The sequence below is a fragment of the Triticum aestivum genome, chromosome 4D (genome assembly GCF_018294505.1).
Source record: "Triticum aestivum cultivar Chinese Spring chromosome 4D, IWGSC CS RefSeq v2.1, whole genome shotgun sequence".
Lineage (NCBI taxonomy): Eukaryota > Viridiplantae > Streptophyta > Magnoliopsida > Poales > Poaceae > Triticum > Triticum aestivum.
This window is the reverse complement of record NC_057805.1, coordinates 206327606-206346796: the sequence shown is the minus strand read 5'-3', so window position 1 is coordinate 206346796 and position 19191 is coordinate 206327606. Positions and strand designations below refer to the sequence as shown.

General features: G+C 45.6%; 1 protein-coding gene and 1 long non-coding RNA gene across 8 annotated transcripts in view; one reads left to right on the top strand and one right to left on the bottom strand.

The window, feature by feature from the left end:
• Positions 1 to 1805: 1805 nt before the first annotated feature.
• Positions 1806 to 6967, bottom strand: LOC123097280 (uncharacterized). Of its 4 annotated transcripts, none has more exons than XR_006446970.1 (8): positions 6261 to 6967; positions 5951 to 6032; positions 4974 to 5112; positions 4323 to 4846; positions 3982 to 4143; positions 3590 to 3608; positions 3402 to 3487; positions 2188 to 2282 (listed from the first exon to the last, which is right to left on the bottom strand). It is a non-coding gene; the product is annotated as an uncharacterized lncRNA (long non-coding RNA). The 4 variants fall into 4 exon arrangements; XR_006446968.1 differs by lacking the exon at positions 3590 to 3608 and having other exon boundaries at positions 2223 to 2282; positions 6261 to 6561; positions 6649 to 6966; XR_006446966.1 differs by lacking the exon at positions 3590 to 3608 and having other exon boundaries at positions 1806 to 2282; positions 6261 to 6965.
• A 1268-nt stretch (positions 6968 to 8235) lies between these two features.
• LOC123097279 (erlin-2-B) overlaps positions 8236 to 19191 on the top strand; it is a 17195-nt gene continuing 6239 nt past the window's right edge. Inside the window, exons 1-4 of one of the 4 annotated variants that reach the window (XM_044518982.1) lie at positions 8236 to 8599; positions 15122 to 15224; positions 15300 to 15367; positions 15589 to 15648. In XM_044518982.1, the coding sequence (XP_044374917.1) occupies positions 8441 to 8599; positions 15122 to 15224; positions 15300 to 15367; positions 15589 to 15648 (390 nt within the window). In that variant the 5' untranslated portion in view covers positions 8236 to 8440. The remainder of the gene's footprint in view (positions 8600 to 15121; positions 15225 to 15299; positions 15368 to 15588; positions 15649 to 19191) is intronic. The other 3 variants (XM_044518984.1, XM_044518985.1, XM_044518983.1) reach the window with 3 other exon arrangements.

Here is a 19191-nt window from a genome sequence, read left to right as displayed (position 1 = left end):
TATTTACGCATTCTGTCCCGCAGCAACACGCGGGGCATCATCTAGTATAGATAACACCTGGACGCCTTTTTATGCAGGTGCTATCTATTGCATGACCGGTCATCTCAGGGAGCATGTCTATTTATATCCATTAATGATAGAAAAAACATGGATGATCTTGTTCCCTTAGAAAATATATTCCAAGATGTTGTATTACACAATTGCGTGGCAAACTATTACATATGAAATTAGGGGCTTGGAACCATATAGGTTACAGTTTAGGAACTACTTCAGCAAAACACCTACCTCCAACCATATAGGAATCATGGCAACACAAAATATTTCAACTACTCCCCTAATACATAGCTCAAAAGATTTTGGGCAGACCCCATCTACTTTTCTCGGCGCAAAAGGATTGAGGCCCCTCCAGCTGTGGTCAACTCCTAGGATATTTATTCTCTGAATGCCATGAAAAAAGTCATCTAGTGATATCATTGGTGATCGTAAATGGCATAGTAAATTATTGATCGTAGTTACTGTATATTTTCATATACAATGTCTACTCCCTCCATTCACAAATATAAGATGTTTTGAATATTTTAATATGGACTACATAAATACTGAAATGAGTGAACAACACACTAAATTGCGTCTATATACACCCGAATCTGAAAAAGTTAAAACACCTTATAATAGTGAACGGAGGAAGTACATGGTAAGGTATTTATAATTAGTGTCTTCTATTTACCATTCCTTCATCTCAAGTGCAACTGCATTAGCTTGATCAAACAACACCCTACCCAGGGCAGTCACAGAGTGTGTCTAATTAGAAACACAACAATCAAGTATTAGGCAATTTCATCAAAAGTGATCATATAAAACCAACAATAATTAATAAGATGATGTTTACCAATATGTTTTGCTCTCGGCATGGTAACCACTTTAACGATCATTGCACACAACTATGGCCTTTCTCTGTTCATGACAACATAGTGGGTATTACAAATATCACATTTGCATTCCCTAGCACGCTTGTGAATGATGTCTACTACGCAACTTTATTCTTATAGATACGTGTTGGGCCTCCAAGCGCAGAGTTTTGTAGGACAGTAGAAATTTTCCCTCAAATGGATGACCTAAGGTTTATCAACCCGTGAGAGGTCTAGGATGAAGATGGTCTCTCTCAAACGACCCTGCAACCAAATGTAAGAAATCTCTTGTGTCCTCAACACACCCAATACAATGGCAAATTGTATAGGTGCACTAGTTCGGCGAAGAGATGGTGATAAAAGTGTAAATATGGATGATAGAAATATACTTTTATAATCTGAATAAATAAAAACAGCAAGGTAACAGGTAGTAAACGGGCACAAAAACGGTATTGCAATGCTTGAAAACAAGGCCTAGGGTCCATACTTTCGCTAGTGCAACCTCTCAACAATGCTAACATAGTTGGATCATATGATTATCCCTCAAAGTGCAATAAATAATCACTCCCGAGTTCCTATTAGCAGAGAACAAAAGATAGAAATTGTTTATATGGTACGAAACCACCTCAAAGCTATTCTTTCCGTTCGATCTATCCTAGAGTTCGTACTAAAATAACGCAAGCTATTCTTTCCGGTCGATCTAATCAAGAGTTCGTACTAAAATAACACCAAAACAAATTCATATTCATAATACTCAATCCACACAAAGAACTACAAAAAGAAACCCCAAAGTTTTTATCAAGAAAAGATAATAAAAACATGCATCAACCCCTATGCATAGATTACACAAATGTCACCTCGGGAATCCGCAAGTTGAGTGCCATAACATATATCAAGTGAATCAATACGATACCCCATTGTCACCTCAAGTAATCATACCTCAAGTAATCATACTGCAAGACATACATCATGTGTTCTCATATTTGAATATTCAATCCGACAAGACAAAACTTCAAAGGGTAAAGATTCAATTAATCACAACAAAAGTAGAGGGGAGAAACATCATATAATCCATCTATATTAACAAAGCCCATGATATAGAACACGAGAGAGAGATTAAACACATAGCTACTGGTACAAACCCTCAACACCGAGGGTGGACTACTCCCTCCTTATCGTGGTGGCCGCCGGAATAATGAAGATGACCACCAGTGATGATTTCCCCCTCCAGCAAGGTGCCGGAACTGGCTCCCGATTAGTTGTGCCCCCCTCGGGGCACCCCCAGGTGCTTATTTGGCCCACTATTGGTCTTCTGGTCCATAAAAAATCTCCATGAAGTTTCGTGGCATTTGGACTCCGTTTGGTATTGATTTTCTGCGATGTGAAAAACAAGCAAAAAACAACAACTGGCACTGGGTCAATAGGTTAAGTCCCAAAAATTGATATAAAGTTGCTATAAAATGATTGTAAACATCCAAGAATGATAAAATAACAGCATGAATACTTCATAAATTATAAATACGTTGAAGACGTATCAGTGAACTACAAGGACCTCATATTATGTTGGAACTACTAACAGTCTCTAGTCATTGAATCCAATATCCCAGCACAACATAGTGAGTATCCTAGTTGATTTTCTTGTAAGCAAGCCAATGAGCTATTGCCAAACTTTTCCATTAGACCAACTTTGATCGGAAGACAAAATATAAAAGCTCTCAAAGTTGCAAGAGAGGAACATTGACTTTCAACATGAATAACTACTTCAATGAAATTGAATTTTGTTTACATAATCCTTGACCACAACAACAATGCATAATAATGTTTTCCCTTCAGACCAAGTTCGCCCCAAATAAGAGATACATATGGAAACTTCTGGACCAAATGCAAAGAGATTTGTTGGTTGAAACATAATCCACGAGTAAAAAGCATGTGTTTATACTACATTTATATGAAGCAACTGACGGAGGCAACTAATTAAATTATAGTAGGTCCCTCACCAATAATTTGTCATTACATTAATTAACTACCTCATTCATAAAAAAATACCACCATAGAATGTTAATGCAATGTGAATGGCATTAACTATCATTAGTGTGTTAGAAACATAACCATTAAACCTGGAACTGAAATGCAAAAATGAGAATTTGTTCTTCAAACTATGTTACATATTTTTATATTTGACATTCGGGGAAACTAATGCTAAGTTATAGTGGCACATGCAAAAATATTGAACAGTATTGCTCCTAACAAATGCATCAATCAGCTCACACACGCATATGTTGTCAATGTGCTAACTAAAAACTAAATGAATGCGAAGGGACTAACCCATGACTATTAAACTGAAGGTGTAATCAGCAAATCTATCATGCATGTGTCCAACTTTCCACTTACAAGCACTCCACAGATTCGCCGAAATAAACCGTGAAGCATCCGACCAACTTGAATAATCAGACCAAAAAACCCAAAAGACTGCGAAGAAGGGAGTCAACTAACCTATTTATAAGCACCAAATTTTGCCGATTGGTGGAGAAATCTCAAAATGTTATCACGAAAAAGTTGCCACACCGAACCTGAAGGACCTGCAATGCAACAGCAAACAACGTATTTAAAATCAGGAGTCCCTTGCGGCTAACCTGGATAATGGGGGCAAGATAGGTATGATCAGCTCTTAGTTGCAAAACCTGAAACACACGAAAAGAACTGAAACTGAACTTTAGATTTCGCTTCCATTAATTGTGTTAAACATATATCTAGATATTAATCTAATCTAGCACACCCAAAAAATTGTTGTGTATGATTTAGCACCCCAAAAAATCCATATTGTTAGACACTAATCTGATCTAGCACATATGGATAGTTATGACTAACAATCTTTTTCTCATGATTATCATCACATATGTTTCCTAGCATAGCATCACAACATATTAGGATCCACGCGGGCAACAAGATGAGAGCTATCCATTCGACAAGGAAGGGCATTACAAGCAAACATAAGAAACTCGGGTCTGCACATAATAGTAAAAAAATCATGTACGAACAGAAGGGCCAAGAATTATAGCTGCATAGAGCGTACCTGCTCCTCATAGTCGAGGCTCTCGACGGCGCCAACGGAGGTGGAGACTGGTGGGGCGTTCTGTTAGCGGCGCAGAGCTTTCGGTAGTGGGGAAAAGTGACCACGCCAGCGGCGATATCTAACCAGTTTTTATGATAAAACCAATCATAGGTGGAGGCTTTCCTGTGTACCAAAATAAAAATACAGTAAAGATGAACTCCAGTTTTTTCTGATCAAACCAGTCATAAGCCTCTTGAAAAACAACCTTCTCGTTGTTTGATGTCCACAGGAAATCAGTGGCAGTGCAAGACAAGCGTATTGCTATATATCAAGCAAGCGACATGGAGGGGGAGGGGGCGCACCAGTACTACATAAGCTTGCACGCGGCACACTTCTTGCTGCTGGGAACGCTGCAGTGGGCGCATCAGCTCGGATGAGCCACCCACCGCGCATGCGTCGTGGGCTGCTACTCATTCACCTCAGGCGACATCGCGTAGGCGGCGTCGTGGTGGTGATGGTCATTGGCGGAGGTGAATCCCACGACGTCGATGAATGGTTTGTTTGAAAGTTTAATATGGAAAACCCATTGACCTTCAAACTTTCACTACATTTGAATTAACCTTCAGACTGTTCCATCATATGCTCATGTTTGAAGAAGCAAGCAACAAAGATGCAATCAAATGTTTCAGGTTCAAGACAATAACCAATAATGAAAATGAGATTCCTACCACAAAAATCTTTACCATTAAAGATTGGAGAAAACCTCTGCAAGAATGGAAGCCTTCCGAGCTAGCTCTTCACGTGTTGCAGGACGGAGCGGAGTAAGTCTCCGAAGAGGCGGATACTACCTCCTTCGCCAGATCTTCGCCTTCACTCTGGCTTTGATCTGGTAGTGGGGAGGTCGGCGCCCATAAGAAGGATAAGGAATAACAGTAAGTCGTAGGAAATGTTACATCAAGCACTTACATTTGTGATGGACAGAGAACAAGCGAAAAGTATACATATGAACTCACCTGGAGATAAACATATGAATATGAAAATAATGCAAGAGAGCAGAGACAGAAAAATTGGTCACAATTTGTCATATTTTTAACTCGGTCAAGTCTTGCCATGGAGAAGAGAATTGGTTTCGTTCGGTCATCCAGATGTCCACTGCAAAGAACAGTAATTATCATCAGAAAGAGGCACATGTCAATACTATTTGCAGGATCATGCTAGTAATATCCCCAAAATTATGCAGGAAAGACATCATCCAATCATTTCATGGTAATGAAAAGTGAAATCTACAAGACGTGCAACTATATAATCACTCAAAATGCTTTGTAAACGATGTCCAACAATATAGCAAAGAGTTCGCACATGTGTTCATCGCTTTGCTCTGGGTCAACCATGAAGAGCAGTGAGTCGTTTGGTCTTTTCAATGAATGCAAAATATATAGAATTTTGGATCAAAAATTTCAATCCCATGGAAAACTCGGTACATGCTAGGAAGAGTAAAAGCAGTATGGCTCTCGTACTGTGCATCTGCTTTTTTTCCACATACCAAGGAAATGTAAGAATTAAGTGTGAGCGTCTTGTCAATAATACTGATGTATGATCGGAACCAATGCAAGACTTCACAATGCAACAACATGCTACCCTGGTATTAAATAATTAATGAAACAGGCATATAGTTTTCATGCATACCTAAGTAGCATGCTACTACATGTGAGCAAATTAGTTAACCAAGATGAAACCACAGAGAAAAAATGGTCTGGCCAACAAGGCAAAATAGAAGAAACCTTCCAGTGATTTCGTGCTACGTGTTGGTGATTATGAAATCATCATTGATCATAGTGATTATATCAGAAGTAAACTGACAAGAGAAATGATACTTCTCATCAAACTTCTTCTAGTATATATATCTGAATCTAGAAACTATATGCTTGTTTCATTAATTATCAGTAAAGAAAAAAGTTTAAAACCTCACCCATAATTTAATGAGTCATACCTGAGTAATTCCCATCTTAAGATAGGAATGGTGCCACAGGATTTCCATCACCGTACCTGTAATTCTGCAGCTATTTCACCAGCTGCATCATGTATAAAAGAAACATTATATTGCCGTCATTTTGCACAGAAATAAAATATCAAATTCTACCATAATAGCAAGTGTCTTCATGACTTTGTTTCCCATTATAACGAGGAATTTTTTCCTTAAATGTTGTGGTCCTTTCTAGATAGATCTTAGCAAACTGCATACAACAATGCATCAGATACAGAGATGAACCAAACCACTAGAAGTGAGGACAGATTCTTACTTGGTCCTCCCCTGTCATGTCAGATCCGCGGCGACGAGATCCGTCTTCCATGTGAGGTTGGCGGCGGCGAGATGAGAGGGCGTCTTCCCTGTGAGGTCGGCGGCGGCGAGATCGCTCGCCCCTCCCCCGTGAGGTCGGCGGCGGCGATCTCGTGCGCCCTGGGAGGTCCGCGGCGGCAGTCGGCGGCGGCGTTCACGTGATCCACGATGGCAGCGTCTGCCCGGATCGGCGGCGGCGGCTGCGTATCCTCGGGAGAGGAGGAGGAGCGGATCGACCTCGTTCGGGAGAGGAGCGCCGTGTCCTCGAGGGATTTGTGGTCGATGGAAAATCAGTAGGATTCAAAGGCATACGTGTGTGCAGTTATGAACATGCGTGTAGGGCTAATTACCTGGTTGAGGATGGATGAGTTGTGCCAGGGGCAGATGCCGCTGCGTGCTGCTCGCCTAACGCCACCACGGTCGGGAAGGTTGGAGATGGCCTTGAGGCACGAGGACACGGAGCAGAGGAGAGAGGGAAAGGGTTGAAGAGATCTGGGCGGAGCAGAGGAGCTCGACGCGCACGACGATGTTGGGGATGGCCTCGAGGCATGAGGACGCGGTGGTGAAGGGCATGACAACGGCAAGCCTAGTGGGAGGGCGTCGATGTGGGGAGAGGGAGTTCGTACGTGGGCGGCGGTTACGAAGAGTCGGCGGCAGGGAGATCTGAGAGGGGATCAGGAGGAGCTTTTTTGTGCCGGGGTGGGTTTTTTTTTTTTGCCTGCGTGGGATGGGGTGGGGTGGGGAAGGGGACCAAAAAACCCAGCGAAAAAACGGCTGAAAGTGGCGGGACAAAAATAAACCGTACTATTCAACCAACTCAGACATTAGGAGTAGAGATAATAGAAAGTCATCCACGCACATGGAGTAAAAGAGGACGCAGTCGGATGCATGTGGACCATTTAATACGCATGTTAGTGGGCTATTTCCTTTTTAAGTAGTTGGGATCAGAAAATCTTTCCTAATAAAAACAATGAGACAAATGCTTACCAAAAATCACCGGCTGTCACAGAGCGCTAGCGAGCCAATGGCTGCTCGCTAGACGCGATAAGTAAACATATAACAAAGGTCCGTAAAGAATTTTTATCCATTTATAACTATTTGTTACATACTTCCTTCGTTTCTAAATATTTGCCTTTTAGAGATTTCAAATGAACTATCACATATAGATGTATATAGACATATTTTAAAGTGTAGATTCACTCCTTTTGCTTTGTATGTAGTCACTTGTTGAAATCTCTAAAAAGACAAATATTTAGAAATGGAGGGAGTAGATTATTATTATTATTATTATTATTATTTGGATCGACATAGATCAACTGGAGGAGTTTGCGCACCTCCCGGCACCTGCTTGCCCGTGCGAAAGACCAGCACGTCACAATCTCACGCTTTCTTTTATGGTTGTGGTGGCATGAAAGGAATAAGGCAAATAAAGGAGATGCAACCTTGACTGTAGATGAAATATCCTCATCCATTACTTATCACTTGAGTGCTAATTTGAAGGACAAGCCACAGGCAAAGAAGCTAGTTGAGGAGACATAAAAAAATGAAAGCCACCCCGTGCTGGAATACTGAAAATAAATGTTGATGGAGCCTTCAGGGAAGCATCAAAATCAGGAGGCTGAGGCTTCATGATCAGAAACGTATTGATAGCAGCAGGAGCAGATATGGAGCATGTTTCCAACCCATTGCATGCTGAAGCTCTAGCTCTCCAGCAATCAAAGATGATCGCATCGCAAATGGGTTGCTAGAAAGTAATTCTCGAAACAGGCTCTATGATCCTAAAACAAGGCGTGGCGAGCGGAGACTATGATCTTGCTGAATTAGGAACTATATTCAGGGATGTAAAATTCCAAATGAAAGTAGGACTGAATGTTGTTGATGTAGTTTAGTAACGTTGCTTGCACATATTTTAGCAGCGCATGAAGTTGACATGGGGAATGGCTGCATAGAGACATGGCTAGGCCATTTTCCTGCGTTTGTATCTGACGTTGTAATTGGCGATATGCCATGTACAATATCGTAATGCATTACTTATGTTTTCCTTCGAAAAAAAAAACTTTGGTTCCTTCTTCGTCCCTCTGCCCGGTTTGCCCATCGCCGAGCCCAGAACCCTAATCTGAGATCGCGAACTATCCTCTCCCGATGTCAGACGTCACTGCCGAGTCCACGCCGCGCCAGCGCCTGCCTACGCCGTCGCCATCACTATCCCAGCAGCAGTTTCGCGGTCGTCAGCCGCCCCCTCCCGGCTCCGACCCCCTCGCTCTCGGCGTCGTCATCTTCATCGCCGTCTGCTTCCTCCTGGTGACCCACAAGTCCTCCCCGCTTTCCTTAAGCATATCTGATGGTAGAGGGGATTAATGTTCGGTCGCGGTGTGTGTGTATTTGTGTGTGCGCGCGCACTGGGGTTTTGGACTTCTGGTAAGTATGTGTTGGTCCGGTCCTTCCTTGCGGGGTTTGGCTGGTTGGGCATCGGTAGGTTGCTATTTTGTTGCGGGTTTAGGTTTAGTACATCAGGGCTGCTGGTGCCGAATTGGTTCCCTTGTGGGTCTTGTGGGTTGCTGATACTGTGTAAAAAATGATTTGACGTTTGTGCTGGATGTAAGGGATTGCATTTGGTACATATGTGATGCTTATATAGAATCCTACAACCCGTTTGCTAAGACGAGTTTGGATGTTTGTTCGTCTTGTTTGGAGATTGCTGATTAGAGCATCTTTCTAAATTTTATTTCACCATATAAGCTGGTAGGTATGCAATTAAAAGAGTGAAATGTTGTTCATTTTCTCCTCTTCCCTGTTGCTGTTGCTTCTGTAAGACACACATGTTCTTCCTTTTTTATGTGATATATATGAGAGGACTACAAGTACTAAAGACAGTTCCGTTTGCTTACTATTGGGTTTACCAACCATTCGATCAACTAGTCACATTGAACAATTGCACCATCCTTCTTCTGATGTCCTAACAACATGAGTGACACTCACAGTCTTAGTACACAGGGGTAGCTAGATTATTACATCTCTTTCTAAACAGATTATAGCCTTAGGGTTATATTCCCTAATCAGTTGCTAATCATTCAATGTGGGAGAAACCTGTTTAGCTATTCTAGTTTTGAACACTAAAACAATTCTCTTGATCATCTATGTTGTTCTAAGCACCTTTCTTCTACTCAATAGAAAATTTATTTGAGGGATAGTTGGCAGGTCACTAATGCAAAACCAAGTCAGCTATGGAGTACATTGCAGATTGTACAGACATAAGGTAGTGTATCTTGTGAAACTTCAAATTGGTGTAAAGTCCGTTAAAATCATGCATATAAGTCTTTGGAAGTTCCAAATAATAATGAGATATAGGGCTACATCTCTGCAAAGTTTCGGGATTTGACCGAACTACGGTCACTAGACACATGAAAGACAAATAATCACTGAATTGTGTTTCCACTATTTGGCGAAGTATTGTCTTTTCTGTATCTGGCAGATTGATTGATTTGTATCTGACATAGGAAATACCATCTCCAACATTTGCCATTTTCTTTCAGATTGTTTAGAAACCTCTTGGTTAATTGAAAACAAGGATTTCCAGCAAACGCTCATTACCACATGATATTTTGACAAGGGTGTATATAGACTTAATACTTTTCCTAATTAAACTTTAAATTGTCCAACACATAAACAACAACAACAACAACGAAGCCTTTAGTCCCAAACAAGTTGGAGTCGGCTAGAGGCGAAACCCATAAGATCTCGCGATCAACTCATGGTTCTGGCACATGGATAGCAAGCTTCCACGCACCCCTGTCCATAGCTAGTTCTTTGGTGATACTCCAATCCTTTAGATCTATCTTTACGGACTCCTTCCATGTCAAATTTGGTCTACCCCAACCTCTCTTGACATTATCCGCATGCTTTAGCCGTCCGCTATGCACTGGAGCTTCTGGAGGCCTATGCTGAATATGCCCAAACCATCTCAGACAAAGTTGGACAAGCTTCTCTTCAATTGGTGCTACCCCAACTCTATCTCGTATGTCATCATTCCGGACTCGGTCCTTCCTCGTGTGGCCACACATTCACCTCAACATGCGCATCTCCGCCACACCTAACTGTTGAACATGTCGCCTTTTAGTCGGCCTACACTTAGCGCCATACAACATTGTGGGTTGAACTGCCGTCCTGTAGAACTTGCCTTTTAGCTTTTGTGGCACTCTCTTGTTACAGAGAATGCCAGAATCTTGGCACCACTTCATCCATCCGGCTTTGATGCGATGTTCACATCTTCATCAATACCCCCATCCTTCTGCAATATTGACCCCAAATATCGAAAGGTGTCCTTCTGAGGCACCACCTGCCCATCAAGGCTCACCTCCTCCTCGCGCCTAGTAGTACTGAACCCGCACCTCATGTACTCGGTTTTAGTTCTACTAAGCCTAAAACCTTTCGATTCCAAGGTTTGTCTCCATAACTCTTAACTTCCTATTGACCCCGTCCGACTATTGTCAACTAGCACCACATCATCCGCAAAGAGCATACTATCTCCTTGTATATCCCTTGTGACCTCATCCATCACCAAGGCAAAAAGATAAGGGCTCAAAACTGACCCCTGATGCAGTCCTATCTTAATCGGGAAGTCATGAGTGTCGACATCACTTGTTCGGACACTTGTCACAACATTATCGTACATGTCCTTGATGAGGGTAATGTACTTTGCTGGGCTTTGTGTTTCTCCAAGGCCCACCACATGACATTCCGCGGTATTTTATCATAGGCCTTCTCCAAGTCAATGAACACCATATGCAAGTCCTTCTTTTGCTCCCTGTATCTCTCCATAAGTACCAAGAAAATGGCTTCCATGGTCGACCTCCCAGGCATGAAACCAAACTGATTTTTGGTCACGCTTGTCGTTCTTCTTAAGCGGTGGTCAATGACTCTCTCCCATAGCTTCATTGTATGGCTCATCAGCTTAATTCCACGGTAATTAGTACAACTCTGAACATCCCCCTTGTTCTTGAAAATTGGTACTAATATGCTTCGTCTCCATTCTTCTGGCATCTTGTTTGCCCGAAAAATGAGGTTGAAAAGCTTGGTTAGCCATACTATCGCTATGACCTCGAGGCCTTCCCACACCTCAATGGGGATGATACAGGGATTGTGTAGAACTGGATTTCTTAAAACGTGATATCTGGTGTAACCACCTAAAAACTTGTTTGGGCTATCTAACCAAATCGTGGATAAGTATAATCCAGTTCTACAAAAACCTAAGAAAACAAATTTTTTAAAACCCAACTAATAGTCATTTTTTTTGTAAAAACCTGCAAGTGCCACACTGTTAGAGATACATGGGACGGGGTCCCTTGGATCCATGGCATGGGCTGAACTCGGCCCAGCGTGGCCCCGGAGTTGGGTGCTCGGGGCCTATGCACATGCGCAGCCCGGGCATAACAAACCCCCGGGGACTCCACCCGAGCATGCTCGCAGGCTTGTGCACCTTCTCGGGAAGACCTCCTGGCTAGTTTTCCGGGTTGGCAGGGATGTCCTCAGGGATCGCCCGACGTTGGCTTTATGAACCTCCCACTGTGCTTCGTGGATTTGTGGGACGACCTCAGCGCCAGTTCGTGGCCAACTTCCAGGGCGCCTTCGTGCGCCCCGACATGGACTCTCCATGCCGTCAAGCAAAAGAAGGGGGAGATGCTACAACGTTTCATTCAACGTTTCTTCTAGGTCCGCAACACGATCCCCAAGGTCTCCCCGCATGCCGTCATCTATACCACTAAGAAGGCGAAGAAGTGGAATGCCGAGCTCGTCATGGCGACAGAGCCCCAAGCCGCAGTGGGGTGCGCTGGAGGCCGTCAAGGAGAAGGTCGAAGCCATCGAGGAAGGTGCAGGTAAGTCGTGTCCTCTTCATCGCTCGGGCAAGGCCTTGAGAACTGTCAGGAGGTCCATAACTTCATTGGGGATCATCGTCGGGGGTGTCGCGAGGGCGACCACGATGACCCCAGCTGCCGGAAGCGTGAGGAAGGTCGCGGTGCCCGTGATCGTGGAGGAGACCGCGGGCGCGGTGGTCGGGGTCAGGAACAACCTCGCCGCAACCGCGACCACGACGATGACAACAACCACAGAGCCCGGGGGATGACCTCGGCTTTGAGGAGTCAAATGTTGTCGCATAATTGGCATCGCCCGACTAAGGAAGAAGGAACATCGGCACAAGAAGCATGGACTGACGAGCCTCGCCGCTCCTTTTGTCATTTGAACTCAGTAAGTCGTAGATTGGGGTGGCGCCCCGAGCACCCTGTCTCGCATTAGGGCTCGGGGGCTCTCATGCTTCCTCTTTCTGGGTTACTTGTCTGGACGAGGCACCATGAGCACCGTCTACTCTCAAGACGTTTGATGCCCCCCGGGTGGTCGCTGCGGAACACTCGGATTGGTGGCCTGCTCGGCCAGGAGTTATGTGGATTAATGTAATAGCTATCTAGTTCTCTCTGCTCTGTCTCTGTTGGCATGGAACCACCCCTGTGTATCACTCGCTCCCTTTTGAGTAAGGTCTGCCCAGCAGCCCGAGATACATGAGCCGGAGAGCTGCTCCAGAACTCAATGATAGGGTGATTGTGTTCGGGGCCCGCCCTGCGCCCCAGGGATTAATCGATGAATCAATCTATTAACTGAATTTCTTGGTAACCCATTTATCGGTAGGTTAACTACGGCCATATCTATATATATCCTAGGCTACACAACAACGTGCATTGTAATTAATGGATAAATATGCTACTGTCCACCGTAATGTAACAAGGGAGGCAACCTTTTCCTTTTTTTCCCACAAAGTGGCAACTGACAACATTCTTGTTGTTTGGACAAGGCAGCAAACAGAGTGAGGTATATGTGTTGCCTCGTCCAAACAACAACAATCCGCCTCCAGCTGAGCTAGCTGTGGGCTAGTCAATCCATCTATCAGCTAAACTAGTTGCTGCTGCTACTTTGTGAAGGACGTTGCCGGTGGCTGCTCGGTGAGGGGATGGTGCCCTCGGCTACTCCTACACGAGTGTGAGGGACAACGAGTTAATCGACCCTTTGTCTAACCTAATGCGTGGGTGGCTGTGGGAGAAGTTGGCTCCAAATTGCCTAGGCAGTTAATCGGCCCAGCCGATTATTTGGTCTGACAGCCAATTAATCGGCTTTTCAGTCTGATAAATCGGCCCACCCGGTTAATGCCATGAATAGGTGGTTTTCATATCAGCAGGTGGCCAAGACATGATTAACTGTCCGATATGCCGATTAACTGGCCAATATTTTAAACTGTGATTAATTATAAGGAGAAGTATATCTTTGATCTCCTGGTCTATTTGTTAATAAAACCATAAAAGTTTCGGTAGTCCAGTGTGAGTAAGGACTAGTAGTACCTCATCTGTAAGATTATGCCTTATTAATCATAAGGAGAAAGTTAATAAAGTGACAAGGGAATGCCACAAAAGCTACAAGGTAGGTTAGATAGGACATCACTTCGAGTATGGCACAGAATGTTGGCCAACTAAAAGGCAACATGTCCAACAGTTAGGTGTAGCAGAGATGCGCATACTGAGATGGATATGTGGCCACACATGAAAGGATCAGGTCCGGAAGGATGATTACATGATAGCTGAGGTAGCACCAATTGAAGAGAAGCTTGTCCAACATCGTCTGAGATGATGTGGACATACAATGCAGGCACCAGAAGCGGCAGCACATAGTGGAAGATTAAGTCGTGCTGATAATGTCAAGAGAGGTTGGGTTAGACCAAACTTGACATGGAAGGAGTCTGTAAAGAGAGACCCGAAGGACTGGAATATCACCAAAGAGCTAGCCATGGACAGGGGTGCATGGAAGTTAGCTATCCACGTTCCAGAACCATGACTAGGTTTCGAGATCTTGTGGGTTTCAACTCTAGCCTACCCCAACTTATTTGGGACTGAAAGGCTTTGTTGTTGTTGTTGTAGAAAGTCAATAAAGTCAAAAATATGCCTTTCTTTAATAGAAATAGATGCTACTTTGTTATAATGAGATAGAAAGCATGAATCTGTTATATGTACTTTATAGATGCATAGTTTGAAGAAGTAATAGTCACACATTTGATGAGAACTATTACGTACAGAGCAAATAATAGGTCAGCTAAATTTGAACTTCACTTGCAGACCTTAGTGAAAGAGAATCTAAAGATGGTATTGCACTGCAACTTGCTTACTGTGCCTTGCCCTAAAATGGCAATATTACAAATGTGTCCTCCAAGGTGAGGAATCAAGGCAACAGAGGAAGAGGCCACTTTCTGTTGTCGTTCCCTTTTCATCAGGGTCCAGTGGAGTTATAAAACAGTAATAATCACTCAAATATTTTGCTACCCTTGTTAAGCAATGTCGAATACTCGGTCCGTCCGGAACTAGTTGACGCTCAAACGAATGTATTGAGCGTCAACTAATTCCGGACGGAGAAAGTATTTATCTGTTTTTGAGATAAATTATCAAAAGCTTGAACATATGCACTTTAGTTATGTATTTCAATACCCTAGTTTACAAGTACAAAACGGCATTAAGAGGACTGATCATAAAACAGCAATTTCCCTTATGATGTTTCACCAGCTTTACATAAATGTTGTCTCCTGCCTGTTCATGTTTATTTGAGTGTGCTATTCTTATGCATATGCTTAGCTCATTGTTTTATCAAGTAGGCAATTTAGGATGTGTATTGGTTTACATAAACTAAGAAGAAAGGGATATTGATATCTGCATAGTAGATAAATTATTTCTCTTATTTAAGCATTCTGTTTGGAGCTTACTGTTAAATAGCTCATGTATTGGTTAATATTTGCAGGTTTCAATCTCAGCTCCATCAAGCATTTTACATCAAGTTCCTGAAGGACATGTTGGGGTATACTGGAGAGGAGGTGCTCTTTTGAAAACCATTACTACTCCAGGTACTTTTTTTCCCAAGTGTTTCTTTTCTCTTTTTTGTTTGAGTGTCTCTTTGCTTATTTTGTCTCTGTTGCTAGGCTATCACCTGAAGCTTCCTTTCATCACTCAGTTTGAGCCAATACAGGTTACACTCCAAACAGACCAGGCAAGTGAATGTCCCTCTTTTGCCTTCATTTATGAAGCTATGGTTTCACTACAATCTTATCTTAGTTAGTTTACCTTTCTTTTTCAACTAATTGTTGTTAATTTACTGATAATGTCTGCTTATTTCAAACTTTTGAGGTACCAAATGAAAGAGTGGCGTATTTCTTTGCCAGTTGAGTCTGTGATATAAATATGTTTATGCGTCTTATTTTGCTAAACCAGGTCAAAGGTATTCCTTGTGGAACGAAAGGCGGTGTCATGATCAGCTTTGACAAGATAGAGGTATTAGTAATATCGTTTTTCCCCCCAAATACGCAAAGGCTGCGTATCATTCCATTGATAGGTTAGGGTGAGAAGGTACGGGGGTAGCGTCCTTAGGTGCCGTACACACGAATGGCGACCTCGAAGGCGCTAAGTTGAGCAGAGGAGGTTGCTCAACCTTTACAATGTAAGGTTCAGGCTACAGGAAGTGTTCTTTCGAGCCCCTTTTGCGCCGGCTCTGGCACATAACAAAGCATCCTGCTTGATGTCGTCAATAAGCTTCGTGTGAGATGGGGTAGCAACGTCGAAGAGTGCCGCATTCCGGTGCTTCCAAATGGCCCAAGCAGTGAGAATGATCAAGGTGCATAGCCCTTTGCGAAGGTAGGTGGGCACACTAGATGTGGCGATCGACCACCACTCAAAGAAGTTGAGCGTGCCGTCTAGGGGTAGCATGGTCATGCGGCACCAGGCCAGGACCTCGTGCCAGATGGTGCGGGTGAAGACGCATCCCGCGAGCAGATGATGGATGGTCTCGTGCTCTTGGTCGCAAAGCTTGCATGTGGGGTCGTGAGGGAGGTTGTGTCTCGCTCTACTGTCGCAGTCCCACAGCGGTCGAGGGAGGCCAGCCACAGGAAGATTTTTGCATTGGTGGGAGCCCAAGATTTCCAAATGATGCGCCAGTGGGGGGAAGTAGTGGCACCGATGAACTTCGCTTTGTAGGCAGAGCTCGCCGTGTAGGTGCCGTGGACGGTCCATCTCCAGGAGAGCCGGTCCGGCTCGCTAGAGAGGGTGATCTGTTGAAGACGCCTAGTTCCACGTACTCAAGGATAGCCACGGGGCTGAGGTTGCCATGGATGTCTTGATCCAGCAGCGATTGGAGAGGGCCTCGCGGACAAGTCTCTTGTTCCGGCGCTGACGCGGGATAAGGGAAAAGAGGGTAGGCACTATCTCGGAGATGCCTGCCCTTGGAGCCAGTGGTCGCGCCAAAATTTGCAAGTGTTGCTGTCGCCAAGCGTCCACGCAGTTGAGGCCCGGAAAAGCTCGGAAGCCTCCCGGTCGGAGGGGAGATGTAGATGCTTCCACACGCGCTCGGGGTCGGTGGCGTGGAGCCAAAGCCAGCGCGTACGCAACGCGACGCCGGTGCGGTGAAGATCGCAAACGGCGAGCCCACCCAACTCCAAGGGCCGGCAGACCTTCTGCCAGGAGACGATGCAAGACCCGGCGTGCGCATCCTTGTTGCCATGCCATAGGAAATCATGGATCAGCCTGTTGATCTTTTTGAGAATCAGGGGGTTTAAGGCCAACGCGAGCAGAATGTGGATTGGCATGGCTGTGAGCACGTGGCGGACTAGGGCAAGGCGCTCCCCGCGGGAAAGAAGGGAAGCTTTCCAAGTAGCGAGCTTCTTCACGAGCTTGTCGACTAAAGGGAGGAGCATGGAAGCTGAGACCTTTCGGGTCGAGAGCGGCAAGCCGAGGTATTTGATAGGGAAGCCCACAATCGGGCAGGCAAGAGAGGACCCAATGGTGGCGAGCTCATTGTTGCCGCAGCGGATTGGCGTAGCGGAGCATTTAAGGAAGTTGGTGCTTAGCTTGGAGGCATTGCCGAACAATCGGAGGAGCTCCTTGATAGGGTCTAGCTCGTGGGCATCGGTGTGGCAGAAGATGACCATGTCATCGGCGAACAAGGAGACGCCGGACGCCACATGACGTGGGGTGAGCCTCTTGAGGATGCCCGTAAGCGTGGCATGCTGTTGCAGCGAGTTAAGCTTATCAATGACCAGGGCGAAGAGCATGGGTGAGACGGGGTCACCCTGGCGTAGACCCTACGCGTGGGATATCGGCGGCCCGGGGTTGTCGTTGATGAGGACCTGGGTGGATGTCGTGGAGAGGAGAACTGAGATCCATTCGCACCAGCGGTGGCCAAAGCCAATGTGCCGTAGGGTTTCGAGAAGGAAGGGCCATGAGACCGTGTTGAAGGCCTTGGCGATGTCCAGCTGCAGAAGAACGCGCGGTGCTTTGAGATTGTGAAGCAGCCTCGCGGTTTGCTGGACCAAGAGGAAGTTGTCGTGGACGCTCCTCCCCGCGATGAACGCGCTCTGGTTTGAGGAGACGAGGTCGCCGAGGCGTGGCGCAAGCCGGAGAGAGAGCACCTTGGCGAAGAGTTTGGCAATCAGTTGTATGAGGCTGATTGGCCGGTAGTCCGAGATAGTAGACGCATCTTGCTTCTTGGGCAGAAGGGAGAGGAGCGCTTCGGAATCCCGTGCCGTTCATAGCATATAACTTGTCGAAGGCGGCACAGATGTCATCCTTCACGATGGCCCAACACGAGCGCCGAAACTCGACAGTGAACCCGTTGGGGCCGGGCGCCTTCCCAGTAGGCATCTTCTTGACGGCGAGCCAAATCTCGTCCTCGGTGAACGGCTCCTCAAGAGGCAGGAGATCGTAGTGGCGGTGGTCGAAGGCGTGAAGATTGATGGTGTGCTCGCGCGAGATGGAGGAACCAATGGTGTCCGAGAAGTGGGAGAACACCACTTTGGCCAAGCTAGCTTAGTCGGTGATGTAGAGGCCCTTGTGATGAAGGCCGAGGATGCGGTTTTTCTGGTGACGATGCGCGGCATGGATTTTCAGGAAGGTTGTGTTGGTGTCTCCTTCCTTGAGTCAGGAGAAGCGTGCGCACTCGCGTACGAGGGAGCGGTGGAGGGAAGCCAAGCCGAGGTATTTGCGCTTAAGCTCCCGGCGACGCCAAGTTTCGCTCGCGGAGAGAGGGCGGTGATCTTGGGCCACGTGAAGACGGTAGATGAGCTCCCGGGAGACGAGGAGCTGCATGGCGATGTTGCCCGTAGATCGGGAGCTCCAGCTTCGCAGAGGGTGTGTGGTAGCCTTGAGCTTGGCATAAATACGCCGGAAAGGGTCCGGGTCATGCGCTTGAGAGTTCCAGGCGTCCGAGACAGTTTGGTGGGAGCCCTCAATTTTGGTCCAAAAGCGCTCAAAACGAAATCGGGGCTGCCCAAGAGCGCGGGGCGCAGAGTCGAGAACGAGCGGGCAGTGATCGGACACCGCGGTAGCGAGGCGGTGGAGGAGGTGCTTGGGGTTGCATGTCTCCCAATCTGGCGTGCAAAGAACTTGCTCGTTGCGCACGAGGGTGGGGTTGTCTTGCTCATTAGACCATGTGTAACGCCTGCCATGTAGGTAGATGTCGCGTATCAACGGAAACGATTCATGGACCGGTGGTTGACGCGACCATTGTTCTTGTCCGCAAGGGAAGTAATCATCTTGAAGTTGCCGCCAATGAGCCATGGCCCTGTTATGGAGTCGTGGAGATTATGAAGCTCCGTGAGAAACGCAAGCTTGTCGGGCTCGCATTGTGGCCCGTAGATACTCGGGATCCACCAAGTATTTGTTCCGGAGAGAGAAGAGACTGTCGCGGAAACGTGGAAAGAGCCAATGATGGGGTTGGCAAGAGCGATCACATCCGCCTGCCAGGCGATGAGAATACCACCACGAGTGCCATCTGCGGGGAGGAAGAAGAAGCCTGTGAAATTGCCGCCGAGCGTTTTGCAGACT